This window comes from Cyprinodon tularosa, unplaced genomic scaffold (genome assembly GCF_016077235.1).
Source record: "Cyprinodon tularosa strain WSP-4 unplaced genomic scaffold, ASM1607723v1 ctg233, whole genome shotgun sequence".
NCBI lineage: Eukaryota > Metazoa > Chordata > Actinopteri > Cyprinodontiformes > Cyprinodontidae > Cyprinodon > Cyprinodon tularosa.
In genome coordinates, this window is record NW_024038871.1 from 1089529 (window position 1) to 1114587 (window position 25059).

The window sequence follows — 25059 nt, forward strand, 5'->3', positions numbered from 1 at the left end:
GTCACCATGACAACAAGGAGGGCTCTTTATTGGACAAAGTACAGAAAAAATTAAAGGACACTGCACATCTTCTCAATTGGTATTTGCAATTATAATTCAGGAACACTTTGAAGAAACATTAACCAAGGATTTTCCTAAGATCCTCTCTGCATTTCCTTAAAATCCTTTCATTTTTTTATCCCTTATTTTTTACCCAGGAGGACCAATCTACACTCCCTCTGTTCAGCCAGCGACGGTTGGAGAGGATGTTGAGTAATATCAGTGGATATGTGCCTGAAGTGTTAAAGCTCCTCTGTGACCAAATACTCATCTCCTCTCTAAACCCAGAAGAATCCATTAATATTACCAATTAATGCAAATAACCCTTAATGATGAACAATTGTCTCCATATCAGAATTCAATTACCTTTAAACACTTTCGAATTGCTGATTGAAAATTGGTAATAGTTTCTTTTGACAGGAGGAGTCTTAAAAAAAAAAGGTATCCCTAGTAATAAAAAAGAGCGGGGGGGTAATCATGTTTTCTGTACTCTAGCTCTTTAAAACATTGACTACATATTAAGAGCAGGGAAATAATAGCATTTTATGCAGAGAAATTTGAAAGCAAAGTGTGCAGATTTGAGAAATAATTCCTGCAGAAGACATAAATTACGGCTTTTTTTAACCCATGTCGGCAGACAAAGCAGTCAGCTAGACTATTTTCTGCAATGCAAAGCTTATAAATAACAGCTTCTATAGTAAATATTAACATGTCCAAAGAGCAGTTAAGATGTTTTTGATACATTAATGGATTTAATCTTTGATGCATTGACATTGCACAAAAATGACCGCCTGTTGTAGGTTAGCACAGTGGCACTACAAGATCTAATATACTAGGGGGGCAAAGGTGGGACTTTTGTTTTTTTTATGGGGTCAGAGAACAAAAGCATGAAACTAAAACAGGGGCAATAGTTAAATGTTTGATATTTTTAGTGAGACACAGAACCAAAGAATGACTTTAGTGCTTACTTATTTCAGGTTTGTGGGGTAAAAATGGGCATTTGTGCTCCTTTTTTTTTTTTTTTTGGGATCTTAAAGATTATTTTTTATGCCTTCCAGAGGTCACCATTCACCCAATAAAGGGTTAGTTCAGGTTTTTGGACATGAAGTTGTGTGAAACATTAATCATCTGTTGCTGAGATGTGTCACTACCATCTCAGAGCCTCCCACAAGAAACGGGCGCTAACATACCAGTGAAGTACTATACAGGATTGCCATTAATCAATGGTTTTAAGCAAAAAAAAAACTATGCATGTGTTTTGATGGACTATTTCAACAGTTTTAAAACCTACTGGGGCTATGCCACACCTTGATATAACATAGTTTCTCTTCTCAGCTGTTGGGGGTTTGCAGGTGTTTATTTAAAAATGTGTTTTGGTTTAGCCCCAGCAGGACAGTTGGTCATCCTTCCTTACCTCCAGCAAAGATATCAGCCAGTTGGCACTTCCTCTCCCCACTTTGGTGCACCCTGCCCATGAGCTTATCTGGTATTCTCCTTCAATCCTCCCCTATTAGCATCTGGAGCTAGCCTCGCCCCAGCCTCTCCCCACTCTGGAGCTGTTTTGCCCTGGCAGACTTTTCCGATCCACTGCCTCCTTCGATCTGCCAAAGCACTGTTGAATCATTCATACAACTTCAGCTTCAGCACAGACCTGGCAGCATCTGCATCTCCCCTGCACTTGTGCTGTCTGCCCTGCTAGATAAAAAGAAGTACGGCAAAATCTGAGATTCGTCCAGACACTGCTCTTCGAGTCAGTGGTGGTACCCTGGTTCCGTGTCTGAAGAATCAGGTTGACCCATAGACATTAACGCTGACAACATTTTTTGGCTTTCCAAAGCAAGCTCCCTGAATAAATCAATAATGTCCCTTTCTGCCATGTTGAGGTTGATTAGAAGCTCAAGCCTTAGTGAAGCTACTGTTTATCTAAAATGCACAGTGGTCAACTGCTTGCGGTGCTTCCAGAAATTACCACAGACCATGAATGCACCATAAAAAGGTAAAAAAAAATGTTGAAGTAGCTTTAAGCATGACATACTCTGCATTTTTGTAGTAAGTATTTGAAAGTACATGTCATGCACTTAATATAAAGAGGGACTGACATGTGTTATACAATTTTACCAGCAGATTATGGATATATTATTAACTAGAAGTGAAAGTTAGAGTTAATCAATATGTAGTTAAAGTCAAGGGTAAAACTTAGAAATGCTCTAAATGATTATAACTGACAATTGTCCCTGCAGCTCAAAGTTCGGGAACTCAGCAAAGATCTGTTGTATCAGAATAGGTGTGTCGCTACCCAATCCGTCCCGGAAGCACGATCCGTCCTGCGCATGCGCAAACAGATATACATCCGGGTGTCCTTAAATAATCTAATTATAACACTAAAATTACTAATTTCTATCCTTATCTCACTAAAGAATGCTAATGCACATCTTTAAAAAAATGTTTTATGACTTTCGTGAGACAATTTTGATTCTTTTTACATGTTCTTTGTTAAACTGCTTCTCTGACGTCATCATGGGATATGCTCAGAGGAGTCTGGCAAAATATAATTAAATCATGTTTATCTGGATTTTAGTTGTTTCTTTCTTTATGTTATGCACTATATACCATAAGGTTAACATGTAAGAAAAACAAAACTCGAAAAGAAGGAAGTAGCATAGGATCCCATTTCCGGTGTAGATCGGGCAGAGATAAGTGATAAATCAGAAAGGATTTTAAGGCATTTAATTTCTCAGGGAATACATTATTAAACTTAAACATGTTATATTTTAGTACACTTACTATTTTGGGGGAGAGAAAAACATCATTTAGGTCTTTTTAACAAAATAAAATCAAGGGCGACTTGGATGTATATCTGGATGCGCATTCGCAAATGAGCTGATGGCGTATGCGCAGGATGAATCGTGCTTCCGGGACGGATGAGGTAATGACAGGGTGTACCAACAAGGCAGCATTGAAATGTTTATGAAAACGAGCGGTGATGTAGGGAATGCAAAAAACTTCTGTTGCCTCGGCAACCAACAGCTTAGTGGTGAACCCAGTTAGCAACAGCTACCCAACAGACCACAAAGAAGCTACTACAATCGGGCTAACCCTGGTACATTAGCAGTGATGCTAGGATGATCACTAGAGGTCAGGAATCACAGGATAATGGACCGCACCAACTCTAAGGTCTTCCAAGGGATGCAGTCCTTTTCACCAGCAAAAATGGACTATGGTTCTGTAGATTTCACTAAGTGTAATGTGATGTCCAGCTGGAACTTTAGGCCTCTCCTTTGCATCCAGACCGAGGTCCAGCGGAAGAGAGAGAAACAGGATTTTCACTGTGGATTTAAAGATCCCAGAGGGACAGACTGTGCCAAAACACATAATAATATGGTATTGTAGTTCTGGAACCGAAGTTGTAGTTTTGACCCCTAACAAATTTAAAAACCATAATTAGAATAAGCACTGTCCTGGGTAGTGGATAAGGATAATAAAGGGTGTAGGAAGTTAGGTTTGTCTTTAATTTAAGTGCATGGTGATGGTGTCAGTCATGAAATAAATGAATTTGGGCTCGATTAAACTTTCCTCCTAAACCTCAGAGGCAAAATCAGTTGATGGATCTGCATAGAGATTATCCTGATGGTATTCAGTGTTCTGCTAAAGCAGCTTTTATTTATGACATCCTAAATAAGAGTTTGAGATTTTGCTTTTAGAATAATTACTACTCCAATTATGATGGTTTGTACACAATCATCTTTAAAAATAAATTGTTTAGTTAATTTTAGTTGGATAATTAATTTCCGTTAATTGGCATATGGTGCCCTACGAGAAAAAATCCTGAATTGTCTCCCCCCAGTCTGACCATAGGAGCTCCTATTGAAAGCAGCTGAACATCAATAATGGGATACTGACTCGAATTTGATGTGTTGATTCTAGAAGAAATATAACCATAGTCATGCTCCTACCATTCGTTTCAGTTAGATGTATTTTCTGCACAGAAACGCTGAAGATGAATAGCACCAGCTTTATCACATTTACTTATTTTCTGATTCAGTATCACAGAATATCCAGTTCTCAGACAGCATTACAGCTCCCTCCCGTTTTTCTTAATAGCACGCTGTATGAATAACAATGGGTTTGTTTTGTGTTTTCATTTAGTAAAAAAAAAAAAGTTAAAATCCTCTTTACTGGATACACTCATCAAAGAAAAGGATCCAGTGAAGATACACTCATATACAGAGCACTGCACCCAACATGCTGTGTCTTTACCAGTGACGACCAAACACAAAGGTTCTTGGAAACAGCTGATCTAATGGTTCATTCTCTATGAATCAGTTTATTGAGCACAATTACTGGTAGTGAACACCAGCTGCTGATAAAAACAAAAACAAAACAAAAACAAAACTGCAAGGCCAAAGGCTCAACATATCCCACATGTGTGAGGCAACAGCACCGTCTACAGGCAAAGCTTTTCACATACAATAAAAAGCAACTGTGTGTGCCCCTTTGTATAACAGGAATTACATCAGGACTTAAGAGTTTCTTTTTTAGAACTCTGGAGAGAAAGCAGCGTCATGAAAAACACCGAACACGCTGGAAAGGTCAGGCAGCAGGTTCTGGAGCAGTATAAAGCAGGGGTAGGTTACAATAAATACTAATACAAATACAAAGCTCTGCTAAATCTCACAGACCACTGTCAAATCCACATTTTTAAAAGAAAAAATGTGTGACATTAATGGATACTTAAAGCAACATTTGCAGATGATTTTGTGAGCCACTTTATCAGAATTCTAGGATGGATAATAAGTAAAAACCCAGGTGGTGCAGAAACATCCATGCATGCTTGCTGGTGCCTATCTCCAGCAGTCAATGGGCAAGAGGCAGGCTACAACACACACACACACACACACACACACACACACACGCCTAAGGACAATCAACCAAACAGTCATGTTTTTGGACTGTGGGAGAAAGCCAGAGTACCTGGAGAGAGCCCACACATGCTCAGGGAGAACATACAAACTTGATGCAGAAATTCCCCAGGCCAGGAATCAAACCCAGAACCTTCTTGCTGCAAGGTAGCATTGCTACCCACTGGGCCACTGAGCAGCCCTGTGCAGAAACATATTTTTAAATATTTACTTTGCAATTCCAACTAACTTGAGACCTTGAAAGATACCAAATATGCCATTTAAAAATGTATCTTAGACATTATAAGGTTCAAAATTAAGTACCAGGTTTTATTTAATTTAGTACCAAAAATGACCATGAACATTCAGTGATTTCAGACACAGGTAAACTTGGCTAAAAAATGAATTAAATCAATGTTTTGTTTTGTTGCTTACAAAACATGACACAAAATAATTTGGAAAAATATGATAATCCAATATATGCCACCTCTGTTTATTTTTTGAACAGGCGCATCTGTTTATTTCAATTTTTTTCGTAGCAACTATAACTTACTGATACTTAGTAAACTCTTAGTAAATTTTAGGGAGTAATAAAATAGAAAAATTGTCTTTACAATCTGGTTTAGAATGTTTTGTTAACATTTTAAATGTATGGCACCTGAACACATTAAATACAACATTTTGGTGACAAAATGCTTTGACACCACTTCCATAAGAAGTTCTGTCTGCAGATCACCCAAAGCCTGCACGGTGATCAGATGTCTCAAACTATTGGTGGAAAAATGTAGTTTTTTACTCATGGTTCTTTATGGATGGTAACGTCTATCCATTTCTGTAACCAAAACTAGTTCCAATATTGTTAAGCTAGTTCCACCATAAGTCAAATGAGTATGATGGCGAATGTCTACAGTGACTTAGTGGTTTTAAGGATATGCACTCTTGTTTCTCTTCAGATCGCATAAATCTTTCGCCTTTTACTAAAGATTTCCGTGCAGGGGAACAACAAGAGTTATCCTCAATTTTTGATGCCCTACTGAGAGGTAGGGTGATATCCATGTCTAATGATAAAGAGATTTAGTCAAGTTCTAATGCTTTTTTTTGTTCTCAGTCAAATCGTGAGAGATGTTCAGGCTTTTCTTTGATCTTAATACTCAAATTAGGTCAATCATAAATGAGGTTAATGTTCACTCATTTCTACTCCCTAGTTTGTTAAAGTTACTAAAGTTTTATGTATACTCATTGGTCCTGAAAGTTTGCTCAATGTTGCCAATTCTTCTATCAGAACAGTTTCTCCAAGGCTCTGCCCCCTCTATGGAAATCATCCATAGATTCATTTTTAAAGTTGTTTCTAAAAAATGACATAAAAATGTAATTTTTTACTCATGGTTCTTTATGGATGGTAACGTCTATCCATTTCCGTAACCAAAACTAGTTCCAATATTGTTAAGCTAGTTCCACCATAAGTCAAATGAGTATGATGGCGAATGTCTACAGTGACTTAGTGGTTTTAAGGATATGCACTCTTGTTTCTCTTCATATCGCATAAATCTTTCGCCTTTTACTAAAGATTTCCGTGCAGGGGAACAACAAGAGTTATCCTCAATTTTTGATGCCCTACTGAGAGGTAGGGTGATATCCATGTCTAATGATAAAGAGATTTAGTCAAGTTCTAATGCTTGTTTTTGTTCTCAGTCAAATCATGAGAGATGTTCAGGCTTTTCTTTGATCTTAATCTTCAAATTAGGTCAATCATAAATTAGGTTAATGTTCACTCATTTCTACTCCCTAGTTTGTTAAAGTTACTAAAGTTTTATGTATACTCATTGGTCCTGAAAGTTTGCTCAATGTTGCCAATTCTTCTATCAGAACAGTTTCTCCAAGGCTCTGCCCCCTCTATGGAAATCATCCATAGATTCATTTTTAAAGTTGTTTCAACAAATTACATAAAAATGTAGTTTTTTACTCATGGTTCTTTATGGATGGTAACGTCTATCCATTTCCGTAACCAAAACTAGTTCCAATATTGTTAAGCTAGTTCCACCATAAGTCAAATGAGTATGATGGCGAATGTCTACAGTGACTTAGTGGTTTTAAGGATATGCACTCTTGTTTCTCTTCAGATCGCATAAATCTTTCGCCTTTTACTAAAGATTTCCGTGCAGGGGAACAACAAGAGTTATCCTCAATTTTTGATGCCCTACTGAGAGGTAGGGTGATATCCATGTCTAATGATAAAGAGATTTAGTCAAGTTCTAATGCTTGTTTTTGTTCTCAGTCAAATCATGAGAGATGTTCAGGCTTTTCTTTGATCTTAATACTCAAATTAGGTCAATCATAAATTAGGTTAATGTTCACTCATTTCTACTCCCTAGTTTGTTAAAGTTACTAAAGTTTTATGTATACTCATTGGTCCTGAAAGTTTGCTCAATGTTGCCAATTCTTCTATCAGAACAGTTTCTCCAAGGCTCTGCCCCCTCTATGGAAATCATCCATAGATTCATTTTTAAAGTTGGTTTCAACAAATTACATTAAAAATGTCGTTTTTTACTCATGGTTCTTTATGGATGGTAACGTCTATACATTTCCGTAACCAAAACTAGTTCCAATATTGTTAAGCTAGTTCCACCATAAGTCAAATGAGTATGATGGCGAATGTCTACAGTGACTTAGTGGTTTTAAGGATATGCACTCTTGTTTCTCTTCAGATCGCATAAATCTTTCGCCTTTTACTAAAGATTTCCGTGCAGGGGAACAACAAGAGTTATCCTCAATTTTTGATGCCCTACTGAGAGGTAGGGTGATATCCATGTCTAATGATAAAGAGATTTAGTCCTTTGCTCAAGTTCTAATGCTTGTTTTTGTTCTCAGTCAAATCCTGAGAGATGTTCAGGCTTTTCTTTGATCTTAATACTCAAATTAGGTCAATCATAAATTAGGTTAATGTTCACTCATTTCTACTCCCTAGTTTGTTAAAGTTACTAAAGTTTTATGTATACTCATTGGTCCTGAAAGTTTGCTCAATGTTGCCAATTCTTCTATCAGAACAGTTTCTCCAAGGCTCTGCCCCCTCTATGGAAATCATCCATAGATTCATTTTTAAAGTTGTTTCAAAGAAATTACATTAAAAATGTAGTTTTTTACTCATGGTTCTTTATGGATGGTAACGTCTATCCATTTCTGTAACCAAAACTAGTTCCAATATTGTTAAGCTAGTTCCACCATAAGTCAAATGAGTATGATGGCGAATGTCTACAGTGACTTAGTGGTTTTAAGGATATGCACTCTTGTTTCTCTTCAGATCGCATAAATCTTTCGCCTTTTACTAAAGATTTCCGTGCAGGGGAACAACAAGAGTTATCCTCAATTTTTGATGCCCTACTGAGAGGTAGGGTGATATCCATGTCTAATGATAAAGAGATTTAGTCCTTTGCTCAAGTTCTAATGCTTGTTTTTGTTCTCAGTCAAATCGTGAGAGATGTTCAGACTTTTCTTTGATCTTAATACTCAAATTAGGTCAATCATAAATGAGGTTAATGTTCACTCATTTCTACTCCCTAGTTTGTTAAAGTTACTAAAGTTTTATGTATACTCATTGGTCCTGAAAGTTTGCTCAATGTTGCCAATTCTTCTATCAGAACAGTTTCTCCAAGGCTCTGCCCCCTCTATGGAAATCATCCATAGATTCATTTTTAAAGTTGTTTCTAAAAAATGACATAAAAATGTAGTTTTTTACTCATGGTTCTTTATGGATGGTAACGTCTATCCATTTCCGTAACCAAAACTAGTTCCAATATTGTTAAGCTAGTTCCACCATAAGTCAAATGAGTATGATGGCGAATGTCTACAGTGACTTAGTGGTTTTAAGGATATGCACTCTTGTTTCTCTTCAGATCGCATAAATCTTTCGCCTTTTACTAAAGATTTCCGTGCAGGGGAACAACAAGAGTTATCCTCAATTTTTGATGCCCTACTGAGAGGTAGGGTGATATCCATGTCTAATGATAAAGAGATTTAGTCCTTTGCTCAAGTTCTAATGCTTGTTTTTGTTCTCAGTCAAATCGTGAGAGATGTTCAGGCTTTTCTTTGATCTTAATACTCAAATTAGGTCAATCATAAATGAGGTTAATGTTCACTCATTTCTACTCCCTAGTTTGTTAAAGTTACTAAAGTTTTATGTATACTCATTGGTCCTGAAAGTTTGCTCAATGTTGCCAATTCTTCTATCAGAACAGTTTCTCCAAGGCTCTGCCCCCTCTATGGAAATCATCCATAGATTCATTTTTAAAGTTGTTTCTAAAAAATGACATAAAAATGTAGTTTTTTACTCATGGTTCTTTATGGATGGTAACGTCTATCCATTTCTGTAACCAAAACTAGTTCCAATATTGTTAAGCTAGTTCCACCATAAGTCAAATGAGTATGATGGCGAATGTCTACAGTGACTTAGTGGTTTTAAGGATATGCACTCTTGTTTCTCTTCAGATCGCATAAATCTTTCGCCTTTTACTAAAGATTTCCGTGCAGGGGAACAACAAGAGTTATCCTCAATTTTTGATGCCCTACTGAGAGGTAGGGTGATATCCATGTCTAATGATAAAGAGATTTAGTCAAGTTCTAATGCTTGTTTTTGTTCTCAGTCAAATCGTGAGAGATGTTCAGGCTTTTCTTTGATCTTAATACTCAAATTAGGTCAATCATAAATGAGGTTAATGTTCACTCATTTTTAAGACGAGGCAAAGCTGCTATGAGAAAAAGCAGAGAGTGCATAACGTTAGAGATTGAACTAACAGATTCTTCAGAGTGGAAGAATAGAGATAGAATAAAGCAGAATGAAGAAATGGGGGTCCCTATGTCCTCCAAAAGTCTAAGCCTATAGCAGCATAACTATAGAGATAGCTCAGGATAAACGGAGCCACTCTAACTATAAGCTTTATCAAAAAGGAAAGTTTTAAGCCTAGCCTTAAAAGTTGACAGGTTTGCTGCCTCACAGACTAAAGCTGGTAGTTGGTTCCACAGGAGAGGAGCCTGATAACTAAAAGATCTGCCTCCCATTCTATTTTCTTAGAAATTCTAGGAACCACTAGTAAACATGCAGATTGACAACGAAGTCCTCTGTTAGGAACATGAGAAACAATTATATCTCTGATATCATGGAGCTTGGCCATTTAAGGCTTTATATGTGAGAAAGAGGATTTTAAATTCTATTCTGGATTTAACAAGGAGCCAAAAAAGAGAAGCCAGAATAGGAGAGATATGATATTTTCATGTGGCTGCAGCATTTTACTGTTTGTGGACTTCCTGATAGTAAAGAATTACTTTAGTCCAGTCTTGAAGTAACAAATGCATGGACTAGTTTCTCTGCATTATTTAATACCAAATTAGAAAGGAACTGTGAAAACTCATCTAAAATTTCAGAGTAAGGACCTGGTGGATGATACATAGTTACAAAAACAAGAGGTTTTCTTGCTTTGCAATTTGGATGAGGGGAATTAAGGGTTAAATGTTCAAAAGAGTTGTAGGTATTAACTGGCTTTGGGTTATCAGTAGTGCGACTGAAAGATTGTTGCTACTCCTCCTCGCCCAGAACTTCTGCGTATGTGAAAATTTAAATAGCTTGAACAAGTTGCCTCATTTATGCTCACATAATCCTCTTGCTGAAGCCAGGTTTCTATAACGCAACATAAATAAATGTGATTATCACAAATCAAGTCATTAATTTGCAGACTTTTAGAGGAAAGAGATCTTATGTTAAACAGACCACATTTAATCGTTTTAACTTTTTCCCCAATTTGAGTTATTTTAATGTTAATTAGATTATCATGATTTACTCCTTTGGGAATCTTTGCTAATTTATTAGATTTTGGTCGTGGGTAAGACACTGTCTGGATGGAGTAAAGAGTGGGTGACAGTAGAGAAGCTGCAGAGATGTGTGTTAAACTACAACTCTGCTTCCTGGTCTGCACCTTGGGTGGTTCGCAGAGCCAAGTGAGAGGAATGGGACTGAGCCTAAATGCTACTAGGGCTGGGCAATATAAGATAAGATAAGATAATCCTTTATTTGTCCCACAGTGGGGAAATTGTAGCGTTGCATCACAGTGAACAGTACAGTAGGAAAAAGTATAAAAAATATCTAAAATATATATATAAAAGACATTCATTGCTCATTTAACAGGAGAAAATTTTTTACCTTTCTTGAAAACAATTGTATGCAAATGTAATGGCGCCTTTTGCACATCTTTAAGCTCAAAAGCGTGGTTGTGCGGTAGGTGGCGTAGGTCGGATGTGTTACTTTAGGTTGTCCCAACAGCTTTCAGACAAACTCTGCATTTCGTGTTCTTTTGCTCAGCGTCTATGGCGTAATTTTGGCAAGCTACTACAGAATTGAGTGTGCAGCGAGAACAATGTGCATCATTTAAACTCGCACCTCACTCAAAACCAGCCTGCTGCACGCTCAACTCTGACGTGTGCTTGACTTCTTCTCTTCTTTGCTCTCACTGGGATCCACGCGATTAACTGATGTAATTTTGTTTACAGCTGTGTAAGAGGCTTCTTCACTGGACACATCTGCCATTCTCTTTGTTTGAGCTTCTGGCTGGATCGGTATGATTACACACCTGCCTGCAGTGTCTTAAAGCGGAAGGAAATACCAGCCACCCTTGTAAGTTAGTTAAGTTTATTTATTTTATTCATGTCAGCGGTGATCGCAGTGAATGACAGTAATGGTAAAAATCTGTTTTATCACCCAGTTTAGTAACAACTCTATTTAGTTTCTAGTATTCATTTTAATGATTAAAGCAGCTTTTTTCATTGTCCATAAAAATCACTAATTGAATTTCAAAGAAACACAATTTTCAGAATAAGGTTCCTTCATTAGGTTTAAAATACAAGGCCAGAAATGAAAAGTAATAACCCTGTGGGCCAACACATCTGTGAAAAAAACATTCCCTATTTTCACAACCCCATGCTGGCAAGTATGATATAAAGACACATTTGTATACATAGATTACAGTACAAACATTTAAATGTTTGTATTGTATTGAAAAGAGAATGACTGAACCATTTTCATGTTGTATAAAGATGATGCTCCACTTCACCTTTAGTAAAATTTAATGTTTGGTCATTTTTTTTACACTTTTTATTGTTTCATGGCTGTATACTAAATGGTGATATCATTTCTAATCAAAGAACACTAAAACCATTTGAGTTAATGACCTTGGCCATAACCAATCACACTTGATGAGCTAAAAGACAAGTTTCTTTGGTTGTTCCCATGGAAACTCTTTTCTCCCAAAGTGACCATAGCACGCAGTGGCCTGGTAAATCGGCCTCTTCAGACCCAGCTCTCTGTGAAGACAGGACACAGTGTGACCTTTTAGTTCAAGGGTAACACATTTTGGGAAAGGGGGGAGGGGACTTCACAGACCTCACTATGACTCCAGGTCGTAGGTCAAAGTTTTTCTGCACAATCTGCAGCAGTTCTTCCTCATCCCGGTCCGACGTGCCGTAGTGAAACACGGTGACAGAAAGCGGATGACTCACGGCGATGGCATATGAGATCTAAGAGGAGTACCAGACAGAAAAACCTAGTTAATGAATGCTGTCCACCCAAAAGTGTTTAGTCATCATAAATAGCAAGGAATGCTTGTGAACACAGGATATTAAGGGATGGGAGAGTTAAATTTCACCTGGACAAGGGCCCTCTTGCAGAGCCCTGCTTTGACGAAAGACTTGGCAACCCAACGTGCCGCATACGCCCCCGACCGATCCACTTTGGAATAGTCCTTTCCAGAGAAAGCTCCACCTCCATGCCCGCCCCAGCCTCCATAGGTATCAACAATTATTTTACGTCCTGTGAGGCCTGCGTCACCCTTTAGATCGAGAAAAGAAAAGCTCACTTTGTAGGCTTTAAAAAATAAAAAAAAGATCAACTTTCTCCTCTGTCGCTGACCTGTGGGCCTCCCATGAGAAATTTGCCGCTGGGCAGCAGATGGTAGATGGTTCTATCGTCCAGATACTTGGCAGGAATCACAACTTTCACCACCTTCTCCATCAGATTGTGCCTAATCTCTTGCAGGGTGATGTCCGGACTGTGCTGCACAGAGATGACCACAGTGTGGACACGCAGAGGCTCCAGAGCTCCCTCACTGTCTCGATACTCCAATGTAACCTGCACAACAGACTAGAGGGTCAGTAAAAGAAAAAAAGCATATACAATAAAAAACCTGGACCTGCTTTCTTCAGCAGAGTTCACCTGAGACTTGGAGTCTGGAAGTATCCAAGGACACTCTTTGTTCTGTGAAAGCTCCCTCATCCTGTAATTGATTTTATGAGCCAGTAGGAGGGTCAGAGGCATGCACTCCTCAGTTTCATCAGTGGCATATCCAAACATCAAGCCCTGAAGAAACAAGAAAAATCCTTTATAAACTTATGGGCTGTTTATTATACAAATCCTATTGGGCTGCATCAGCCCAAGATCCAAAACGTGACTTCTACAGCTTTGACTTTCTGCTTGTAATACTGCCAAACAGTCAGTAGGCTCCAACAGTTACAATGTTCTATATTTTCTTTCTTTTTCTTACCCGTTAAATAAAATCCCCCAGAAGTATATCACCGTTTGTGACTGTAACATGACAAAGACAATAGGCAATTTGAAATTACTAATTTTTTCAAGGCATAGCATTCCATTGAGGAGAGTACTGTACAGCTGTGTTTCCATTGACAAATAGCAATAACTGTAATCATGAAAATATGTTTGCGTAATGGAAAAACACCAATTCAAAGAAAAGCACAAAAAAGGGCATGTTTTTCGGCAAAAATTTTTTTGCGCTAAGAAATCACAGTTTTGCAAAACTGATAAAAACAAATTTTTCACACCACATGCATCATGTGATCACCAGCGAGACATCACTAATGGAAAAAAAAAACGAAGAGGACAGGAGGCAATACGAGGGTGATATTCTAGCGTGTTTTTTAATTAATCATAGTGGAAACAAACGTATGCACGTGTGATTTTATTAGCTTTTTTTAAATAAAAATGTTTCAAAAACAGCAATTGGGATATTGTTTTTTTTTTTTGTAATTTGTAATGGAAACACAGTAGCTACGTTTACATGCGCAAAATTTCCCCGATCCGATCCAAACCTTGGTTGATCGGAAATTCAAAATCTCCGTTTACATGGACACTAAATGAAATGATCCGATCATGACGTGTGTATACATGTACCAAGCGTTGGATCAGATTAAATCTTTTAAGCATGCGCAGAACTTCCTGCCAAACTTGGCAGTTCTGTCTGCGTCTGGTTTTTGGGAGGCCTGACAAACGATGCGCTCGGAGCGAGCAGAAAGAAAAAAGGAGAGAGGAGGAAAAAAGCGCTTGGCAGCGAAATGTACGAGAGAAAATGTAGAGAATGAGCGATTGAACCGGCGTGGGAGAGCGAGTGGGCTGTGGAGAGGAAGAAGAAGAAGAGGAGGAGGATAAATTCCTGCTTCCTGCAGCTTTAAATGAACTTGAGTCGGCATTCCTAGACTCCCCCCGCCATGTTGTTCACAGCAAGAGCGAGAGCGACCGGTGGTTTCCTGTTGTTGACAAGGCGGAAAAACGTCACGCTGACATCGCACACATGCGCAGTGAAGATTATTTTACTCTTAAGATCCGAATGGGTGTTTACATGGACGCCAATCGGAATGGCGATCGGCAAAAACCACCTCTCTCTTTCGGAATTAAATTTAGATCCGATCGGACCGAATCGGATTAGAATCTTCAGTCTGACATGTTTACATGAAACATTTTTGATCTGATCAGGCCTTCAATCCGATTAGTTGTCTCCATGTAAACGTAGCCCATGATTGATTCGACTACAAGTAGAAGAATTTATGGGATGAAAAATAGAGCATATACTGCATGTTGCCTGTAAGGAATTTAGTTATACCCTGTTTGTGCAACCTCTCCCTCTCCTGTTGATCACTGATTGGTCCCACCTGGGCTGCTTTCTATTTAGGCTACGTTCACACTGCAGCCTGAAGTGACCCAAATCCGATTTTTTTGCCCGCATGCGACCTGAATCTGATCGTTTCATGGCAGTCTGAACAACACAGATCAGATTTCTTTCCAATACGAACCAGGCCCCTTGGCTATGTGGTCCTGAATCCAATACGGATCTAATCCATTCAAATGCGACCTGTGTGTGAAAGGCCAAGTCGCATTCATCCGACCTGAACGTCATTAATACGCGACAAACGTCCCCATTCTGCGTCTTGCTATGCAGAAGCGGCAAGAAAAACAACAACCATGGCAGAAGATGGTGCGGAGAGCAGTATTTATGTTTAAACATATTGAAAAGAATTCGTTTTTATGGTTGGAAAAGACCACTAGATGCGTGCCAGCACTACCATCCATGTTTACTTCTGGAAAAACAGAGCACGCTGGCCTGTGATGTCATTGCGTCCTCTACTGCGCATGCGGGACCCTTGTGTTGTATGTCTGCAGTTCACACAGGAGATCACATACAAGTTGCGTATATTTGGAAATATGAACGGCGACATAAAGAAAAAATCGGATTTCGCAAAAAAATCGGAATGGAGCATCAAGACCTGCAGTGTGAACGTAGCCTTTACCTCCTGTTCTATCCCTGCTCTGTGTGAGATCGTCTGCCTTTTCACAGCTTTCAAGCCCTGTTTCATGAGCCAAGTATTTTCCTGTTCATCCACCATGCCTCTCCCTTTGCCAAGACCTTACCTCTGAGTGAGTTGAGTTTTCTTTTCCTGAATGTTGCTGAACCTTGCCTAATTCTGGCCCTGATTAAGCCCACTGGATATCGGAAACTTTTTTGCCTGAGTGATCTTCTGTGCACCCTGTGACCCTGGACTGGAAATGGATTTCAAACTGTTGGATCGTGGATGTCAGTACCTCTGCTCTCTGTAACCCTTAAGGTACCCAGTGTCCACTGGACCCTGCCATGCTGAACCTGGTAATTCCAGTTTGTTTATATTTTTTTAATCATCTCCGGTTTATCGGAAGCATCGTTGCTAACCAGTTAGCAACTTAGTGCTAGTAGGTTCCCAATGGGAAATTCCATTGGGACCAAGTAGCACTAAGTTTGTGACTTAGAAATGACACTGTCAAGGAACGCTATGGACAGAGGAAACATGCAAGAGGAGCAGAGTTTAGTGTCGGAGGTCGTGGATGAGTCTCCTCTGTTTTATTTAGAGGAGGAAAGCGGGACGAAGAGGTTGTGGAAGAGGACGCCAGGGCGGCAGAAGCTTGGTTTGGTGTAGAAGGCTTACAGCCATACATGTTTGAGCCCTTGCCTCGCAACGCTGCCAGTTCTGTTAGCTCTACGCCTGCTGAAGACACAGACGTCCATCCCTGTGAACACTGGGACAGAACTCAATGGGAAAGGAAATGATTCTTATTTCTTATTTCAACCGTTGCGTATATTAGCTGCAACATATGAATCAAGTTGCTATGACCAAAAATATTTGACAGATTTTAAATAGAAATTTTCTAAATTTGGTCTGATAAAGCGTCCATTTATATACATGTTTAAGCCAGAATGATTTGATATTTAAATATGATTTCCCTACGACTTTAAAAGATTTGGTCTGAATCTGGTCTAGGTAGCCAGGCAACTCATAAAATGAAAGCCAGGCCTAAGAATTGAACCAATTTTAAGCATTTTCAGCTTTTCTTTACTAAAATAACTGTATAAGATCAAATAGTGAACCTGGTCCCCAGCACCGATGTCCTCCTGATCCCTCCCCTCAAACACACAGTCTGATATCTCCACAGCCTGCGGCTCCAGAGCCACCAGCACATTGCAGGTCTTGTAGTCGAAACCTGAGGACAAACCAAGCCATTTTTTTTACATATTCCCCATAAATTTTAGGAATTATTTGCAGGAATAAATCAAGATCTGAAACTACCTTTTGATGAGTCATCATAGCCAATCTTCTTGATGGTATTTCGAACCACGGACTGGAGATCCACAATGGCTTTAGATGTCACCTCTCCCACTAGCAGAATCATGCCGGTCTTTGCCACACACTCTGAAACAGGAACCCCAACAACGTTAGCCAGAACAATCTGAAGCTCCACAGATCCACCGGGTGCCACACGATGGCAGCCCAATGCTCCCCAAGAGGATGGGTTAAATGCCTAGAGTGAATTTCGTTGCTCTGTACTTGTGACGGTGTAATGACAATAAAAGCATAAAAAAGTAACCTTTATGGATCATACACTTACATTTTTACCTCTGTTTCATGTGACAGATTTTCCAAGGTTAGCCTTTTTCATCAAACACATTTGATTCAATAATAATTACAGTTCGAAACCTCAATACAAAGATTTTCGATGACTTGCTAGCAAGATAACAGTGCACTACGCTTTAATCTACAGGGCAAACCCAGTTTAATTATTCATTAAGTTCTTTTATCTTTTATTACCGTAACAGTCTAAACTCCAACTGTTTCTTTAGATGTTCATGTTACTCATGTCATAAATTGAGATCATTTAAAAAATTTTAACACGTGTATAATGTCCCTGATGTTCACACTCACCACAGGCCACTTTGGAGTCAGGGTCCTGACTGAGAAATGCATCAAGCACAGCATCACTGATCTGGTCGCACATTTTATCTGCATACAAAAAAGACAGAACATTTAAAAAAGGACAGGAACAGCATCCTCTATACAGCATCATGGACTCACCAGCCTCTTTATTAGGAAAACTCAAAGGAGGGAAAAACTATAAATGCTGCATTGTTGCTGGTGCAGACAGGCAGGTTTTTCCAGAAAAATTATTTCAGGTTTACTGAGAAGAAAAATATTCACCGTCCACCAGAAAGGCAGCCAAGAGGCTTCTTATTTCCACGAGAGAATTCACAGAAATCTGACCTTTGTGAAAGTGTGGAAAGAAGAGCAACAAACACATGGAAGTGGGTCCTTATTTAGTTTATGTTGCAGATTAGACAGCATCCCGACCACAGCATCCCATTAGTCATGGTGATGGCAGCCTTATGCTTTGGGGATCCAAATCTTAAGAACAGGAAACTTGATCAGATTTGCTGGGAAAATGGATGTCGCTAAACAGAGGGCATTGATGGAAGAAAACCAGTTAGAGCAGGGGGGGGGGTCTGAAGTGCAGCCTGTTGGAGCTGATGCAGACTTTGGCTCACCCATTCATTAAGTATACAGGAAATAGCAAGAGATGAAGAAAGTTTTTTTTATCTTTTTGCTGGGAATAGACTGACAATACATTCTAAACAAAAAAAAAGAAAAAAATTTGACCAAAAAAAGTTGCAGCAAAAAGTTGCTTCAGGACTGAATACAAATGTAGTAAAACCTCTTTAGACTATGAACGATAGTATTTAAAGCTCAGAAATGTTCTCTAGTTTGCATCTGTATACGAAAATGATCCAAATAAATGACAATATTGTGAGAAAAAGTTAAATGACTATTTTAGTTCAGGCAACCAAAATACGGAAAAAAACGGATATGAACTGAAATTCTTGGAGATCCATACTAGCTGTGGAAACAACAACACAGTTGTTACTCTCTTTTACATAATGTTCTGTGACACATTATTTTGGGTTAATGCTTTTGTAAGATCATGCTAATTAATGGCTTAGCCTCTTACACCCTAAGGGGGTATAAATAAATTTCTGCCTGACAAAAACACACAAAAGTAAATAACTTATAGCCTTCTAAGCTATTAGATTTAAGAAGAAACTTTTGGTACCTCTGTAAAGGTAAGATGTCATAGAATGGTTTTCTGGTGTCAGCACCATTGTAGCTTTGACCCTGCCTGAAATATTAGGGACAAAATACAAAATATTTTGCATTTTTTGAACCTCGCCAAAATTTTCTTTGAAATAAACATGGCAAAACACTACCAAAATATTATTTATAGCACAAAAAAGTAGTACAGACTTTCAAATCTAAATGTTGTGTAAAAATATACCAAATTTGGACTCAATCAGATGAATCATATTTATTTTAGAATGATATTAGTGAGAAATTTCTTAGGCGGAGAGGCCATTTTGGCACATTTATCCATAAATGTCACCAAACTGTGCCAAATATGTTTTTTACATCAATACTGGGGGTTTGTTAAAATGACGAGGTCACGTAGCAGCTGGACCCACCGGTGGGTCCGTAGGGTTCAAGGGGTTAAATACAAAAACAATCCCAAAATGGACATCTGTCATATCATCTGTCATATCATTCCATAAGAAACATTTGCATTTTTTTCTGCCTGTCTAATGTACAGGACATCACTCCTCAATGCTCTGCTGCACACTGTCAGTCAGCTGGCTCAAGATAGCATGTTTTCTTTAACGTGTGGAGTAAAAAATATTGAGATGCACTGCTCAAAATATTAAAGGAACACTTCGTAATCAGAGTAGAGCATCAAGTTAATTAAACGTCTGGGATATTGATTTGGTCAGGTAAGTAGCAGAAGAGGTTGCTAATCAGTTTCAGCTGCTTCTGTGTTAATGAAATTAACAGGTGCACTAGAGGGGCGACAATGAGACGATCCTCAAAATGGTCAGAATGCTTTTTCAGGTGGAGGCCACTGACATTTTTTCCCCTCCTCATCTTTTCGACTCTTTTTCACCAGTTTTGCATTTGGCTAGGGTCACTGTCACTACTGTTAGCATGAGGCGCTACCTAGACCCTACAGAGGTTCCACAGCCAGTCCAGCTCCTCCAGGATGGCACATCAATACATGCCATTGCCAGAAGGTTTGTTGCGTCTCCCAGCACAATCTCAAGAGCATGGAGGAGATTCCAGGAGACAGGCAGTTACTCCAGGAGACCTGGACAGGGCCGTAGAAAGTCTACAACCCATCAGCAAGACCATTATCTCCTTCTTTGTGCAAGGAGGAGCAGGAGGAGCACTGCCACAGGCCTACAAAATGACCTCCAGCAGGCCACTGGTGTGAATCTCTCTGACCAAACAATCAGAAACAGACTCACGAGGGTGGCCTGAGGGCCCGACATCCTCTAGTGGGCCCTGTGGAGCTCAACTGGCATTTGCCACAGAACACCGGAATTGGCAAGTCCGCCAATAGCGCCCTGTGCTTTTCCCAGATGAGAGCAGGTTCGACCTGAGCACATGTGACAAATGGACTAGCCGCATAATTTTTTTCACAATTTTGGGGTTTCTCTGTAGGTTAATAATTTTCATTTCCACCAAATGATGTGGCATCCTTTGTTCCTAACACATCACCCAGTCCATATCAGAATAAGTAAACAGCATTTTTTCCACCATTGAGATCTGATGTGTTTTCAAAGTGTTCCTTTAATTTCTTTGAGCAGTGAATGTCTGTTCTTATCTTAAAGGAATAGTACACCCAAAACATGATTAGCCTTCATTTTCTACTCACCCTCATGCTGAACAACACTCTGGAGTACTTTTTTGATATCTCAAATGCATCTGGAGATCTGGGAGGCTTCTTGCTGTCTGCTGACATTCAAATAATGGAGGTCTATGGCGCCCGAGGCAGAAAGGTCCATAAAAGTCCACAAAAAACGTGTCAATATTCCTCCATACTGCTCGTCCAATGTATTCCAAGTGTCCTGAGTGGGTAGCATCCAGAATTTACTCGAAACGAAGTCATTTAGAATGTTTTTAGAGCATAAACAGTAGTGTATAGGATTTCCTAAAAGCGCGTTCACGACGCTACAGAAACCGCGGCAGACCAAACCAGATGAAAGTGCGCATTCAGCTCGGCAAAGAACTCATGCTCTTCCTCAACACTGAAGTCCTCAGACATTTTTTTGTTGTTGTTTCTTTCTTTGCACAGGTAAACGGCACATTTCTTCTCCTACGCTTGCATTATTCGCAGAGCAGACGCTGAATGCGCACTTTCATCTGGTTTGGTCTGCCGGCTTCCGTAGCTTTGTGAACGCGCAGGCGCGCGCTTTCAGGAAATCCTATACACTACTGTTTATGCCCTAAAAACATTCTAAATGACTTCGTTTCGAGTAAATTCTGGATGCTACCCACTCAGGACACTTGGAATACATTGGACGAGCAGTATGGAGGAATATTGACACATTTTTTGTGGACTTTTATGGACCTTTCTGTCTCGGTCACCATAGACCTCCATTATTTGAATGTCAGCAGACAGCAAGAAGCCTCCCAGATCTCCAGATGCATTTGAGATATCAAAAAAGTACTCCAGAGTGTTGTTCAGCATGGGGGTGAGTAGAAAATGAAGGCTAATCATGTTTTGGGTGTACTATTCCTTTAAGGTCATGAGAGATAAGAATGATTTCACACAGCCTCCTGCATGGCATGAAGCCAAGGACTGTTGTTTTGAGGAGATCCAGCTGGCCAGTGAAATATATATTAACAAAAACTCAAGATTTTTTTCCTCCAAATGTTCATGTGTGAGAAAGTTCTTTATATAGGGGTGGGATAGTTCCAAGTGACTGTATGTGTTAGATTTTTGTAAGGTATAAATGTAAGTTTTTTCAAGGCTGCACTTTCAAAAATGAAATTGTCTAGAGCTATTTTACACAAAATTTGAAACTGAGGAAAAAACCATTTGAGGATGTTAAATAAATTTGAACATTCTGTTGCAAGAGTCTCAGCTACCTCCTCAACTTCACAAACGTCACCCTGGAAAATGTGCCTAGTTCATAATGGTTCTATTAGCCAAATCAAGTTATCTTATCAAAGGCCATAGTGACAAGTTTTAACAAAAAATACCTTTTTTAAAAGTAAAACATCCACTAAGGTGCCATTAAGATACATTAAGGTGAGCATTAATGGATGTGGCAAGAAGCCAGCAAACAGAAAAAAAGTGAGTGAAAAAAAGAGTCTACCTCTTAATGGCCAGGAGGAAAATAAACTTGTAGGTATTCCCTTTAAGTTTATTCTAAGAAAAGTATTTCAATAATATGATTCTAAACACCCCCCTTGTATCGCTATAAGGATACACAAGAAGTCAGATGTATTATGTAGTTCAAATGGGAAAAATACCTTAAAATCATATAAAATCCTTTAAGTATTTTGTTGAGGTCCTATAGTATCTGGATAGTTAATGTGATGTAATGCATGCTGACAACTTTTAAGTGTTTAAGGATGCCACCCTAAAATGAGGAAATGTAGAAATAAGTATACTTAAATATGGCAATCAATGGCATATATTAAGTATTTACTATGGAAATCATTAAAAACTCATTATTTTGTTGTTGTTTTTTTCTTTTTGCTAAATTGTCCTTAAAGCCACCGGGGAACAAAATTCTGCATTAAAGCCACCGGGGAACAAAATTCTGCATTAAAGCCACCGGGGAACAAAATGTTGCATTCAAAGCCACTGGGGAACAAAATTCTGCATTAAAGCCACCGGGGAACAAAATGTTGCATTCAAAGCCACCGGGGAACAAAATTCTGCATTAAGCAAAAAGTAACAAAATAATGAAAGCTAAAATTAAAAGCTTTTTGGTATTGAAAAAAAAAAAACTAAAAATAAGTGAAACTGCAATAGGAGCTTCCAAAATGTATTAAAAACAACTGCGTTTAAAGACAGAATGTGCTTGGTTGTCAAAAAAAGTTGACTTCCAGTTGCTTTTTTTTGCTTTTTATTCATTTTTATTTTTACTATACCTTATTATGGCAGGGAAGACAGTCAGGTAGCTTCAGTGGCCTGTCCTTATCTGGGATTTTCTTTCTTTTTTTCTTTTCTTTTTTTTTTAGATACAGGACTGTAAGTCGTATCACATAAACCATTGAAACTATGACTGAAACAAATAAAAACTAAACTGCAACTAAACCCTTTTAAAACTAAACTTATAGATAGTAAACCAAATGGAAGGAAATTTAAATTGAAAAAATCTCAAGTCAAAACTCAATAAAAATAAAAACCATTGAAAAATGTAAAACAATTAGGGTGTGCTGATGAGGATTCTCAGTCATCCAGGTCATAGTCATTCCGTAAAAGTTCAAAAAAATTCCCAAACAAGTCCAGTGGATGTTTTTTTTTTTTTTTTACTTTTACGGAACAATTTGGATTGTGAACTGTGGCACGCTTGGACTTCCATAGAGGTTCAGAGTGATTTCTGTCGAAGTTAAAGCGCAAATGCCAACTCTGCTAAAAATATATCCCTAACTTACTATCCAGGTAACCATTTGCATGCTGTACAAATGCTCCTTTGTGTGCAGAAACCATTGATTCGCCGCTCTTATAGCTTGTGCATTGATCTTCTCTAGCCTCTGTTCTTATTCTGTACACAAAGTGATAGAGAGGAGCTACAGTACCGGAGTGTCCTTCCCCCACAGACTCGGACGTGAACAGGAAAGTCTTCCCGCTGCGCTTTCCGCTGCTGGGGTTCATCTTCACTTCCTCGAAGCAGCTTAACGGAGTCCAAGCGTGAGAATAAAAGACCAGAGCTGCGGTCTGACTATTAACAGATTAACCAAGGAGCTCAAACAGGGGCAGATTTAGTTTTCAACCTTTCTTCGGTCCTCCTGTGGAAACAGAGCTCTATAAATTATATCAGAAAAAGTTTTTATGGCCTTTCTGGACTCTGAACGCCGCTCTGATGGCTCAATTCTTTCCAGGAATGTTTTGCAGGCTAGTTAAACCAAAAAGCCACCAGATGTCGCTGTTGTGTTACTTTTTTTTTTTTTTTTTTTTTTTTTTATACCTGGAACTCCTCAGAGTTGTAAATGCAGCCTAAAATCCAACCGAATGAATATTGTGAGAAGGAAAACTGTTTCATTTTAGTGAATTTGGAAATCTGGGGAACTTTGTTGCTGCCATTCATACATACATTTGTTCTCCGACTTTAGCTCTGCATCAGTGGAGGTCAGCCAGAGTTAACTGGAGGGATGACTGAACTTTAGGTCTTCATCCATCCATCCATTATCTGACATGCTTGTCCCAAGTGGGGTCATGAGGGGTGCTGGTGCCTAGCTCCAGCAGTCAATGGGCAAGAGGCAGGGTCAGTCCATTGCAGGGCAACACAGAGACACACAACCATTCATGCACACACTCACACTTAAGGACAATTTAGAGAAGCCAACAGAGGTGTCAACTAAGGAAGTACAAATACTTTGTTACTGTACTTAAGTACACTTTTTAGGTATCTATACTTTACTCCATTACTTATTTTTCCTCCTACCTCTGACTTCTACTCATTACATACAGTAAAGCTTTGTGCCTAGCAACGCCCCTGGACATAAAACAGACTCATTCTTACAGATACAGAATTTTTTTTTATGTTTTAATAGAACAGACATACATTATTTGTTATATGATTAGTCTCTCTCTTCTTGTTTTTCTCTCAATGTTTTGTACTCAGCTGACTTTTCATGCTGTTTAAAAAAGAATGAAAGATTTTTTTCTCCAATCATTAAGCACTTAGCTGATTGTTTCTTCCTAAGTTTTCAAAAAAGGCGTCGGCAAAAATAAATAACCCAGTCCTCTTTTTCTCTGTCGACAAACCATGATCCGCTTATCTGTTCTCCATTTTTCATTTGGATGAAATAATAGCTGCATGAATAATGACAGCAAGTTGGTAACGCTGCTCTTCGCACCATTTATTTTCAGATGGTTTGCAAATGGACTGATCTACATTGTGGGGGGGTTGAGACACATAATATTAAAAGCGTTCTGATGGCATTTTAGCAAAGGGATTTTTATCCATGAAAATTATGTTCACAAATAAGGAATAGTATTAACCATATTAATAATCTTGGTCCCATCAAACCAAAGGATCTTCTTTCTCATAGTGTAGGAGTCTTTCATGTGTTTTCTAGGCAAACTCCATGCAGGCTTTCATATGTCTTGCAGTGAGGAGAGGCTTCCGTTGGGCCACTCTGCCATAAAGCCCTAACTGGTAAAGGGCTGCAGTCATAGTTGACTTTGTGGAACTTTCTCTATTCTCCCTGCTGCATCTCTGGAGCTCAGTCACAGTAATCTTTGGGTTCTTCTTTACCTCACTCACCAAGACTGTTCTCCCACGATAACTCAGTTTGGCTGAAGAGTTCTGGTCGTCCCAAACTTCTTCCATTTCAGTATTATGGAGTCCACTGTGCTGTTAGGAACCATGAGCGCTGCAGACATTATTTTGTAACCTTTGTTCCTTCAACCTCACAACTCTTGTTTGCT

At 38.9% G+C, this 25059-nt stretch overlaps 1 protein-coding gene and 7 non-coding genes across 8 annotated transcripts; 7 read left to right on the plus strand and 1 right to left on the minus strand.

Moving 5' to 3' along the window:
* The first annotated feature begins 5870 nt into the window (after positions 1–5870).
* LOC119784795 lies at positions 5871–5984 on the plus strand. Its single transcript, XR_005280981.1, has one exon. It is a non-coding gene; the product is annotated as a U5 spliceosomal RNA (small nuclear RNA).
* Positions 5985–6454: 470 nt separating this feature from the next.
* On the plus strand, positions 6455–6568 carry LOC119784792. Its single transcript, XR_005280978.1, has one exon. It is a non-coding gene; the product is annotated as a U5 spliceosomal RNA (small nuclear RNA).
* A 469-nt stretch (positions 6569–7037) lies between these two features.
* On the plus strand, positions 7038–7151 carry LOC119784796. The gene has a single exon (XR_005280982.1). It is a non-coding gene; the product is annotated as a U5 spliceosomal RNA (small nuclear RNA).
* Positions 7152–7622: 471 nt separating this feature from the next.
* Positions 7623–7736, plus strand: LOC119784797. Its single transcript, XR_005280983.1, has one exon. It is a non-coding gene; the product is annotated as a U5 spliceosomal RNA (small nuclear RNA).
* Positions 7737–8215: 479 nt separating this feature from the next.
* LOC119784798 lies at positions 8216–8329 on the plus strand. Its single transcript, XR_005280984.1, has one exon. It is a non-coding gene; the product is annotated as a U5 spliceosomal RNA (small nuclear RNA).
* A 478-nt stretch (positions 8330–8807) lies between these two features.
* LOC119784793 lies at positions 8808–8921 on the plus strand. The gene has a single exon (XR_005280979.1). It is a non-coding gene; the product is annotated as a U5 spliceosomal RNA (small nuclear RNA).
* A 478-nt stretch (positions 8922–9399) lies between these two features.
* Positions 9400–9513, plus strand: LOC119784794. Its single transcript, XR_005280980.1, has one exon. It is a non-coding gene; the product is annotated as a U5 spliceosomal RNA (small nuclear RNA).
* Positions 9514–11062: 1549 nt separating this feature from the next.
* On the minus strand, positions 11063–23280 carry mat2al (methionine adenosyltransferase II, alpha-like). The gene is made up of 9 exons (XM_038286962.1): positions 23205–23280; positions 17493–17570; positions 16860–16982; positions 16661–16773; positions 13189–13332; positions 12886–13104; positions 12623–12805; positions 12361–12494; positions 11063–12281 (listed from the first exon to the last, which is right to left on the minus strand). The coding sequence occupies exons 1-9, from the start codon at positions 23278–23280 to the stop codon at positions 12179–12181; spliced, it is 1173 nt and encodes a 390-aa protein (XP_038142890.1). The 3' UTR covers positions 11063–12178.
* Between the last annotated feature and the right edge of the window lie 1779 nt (positions 23281–25059).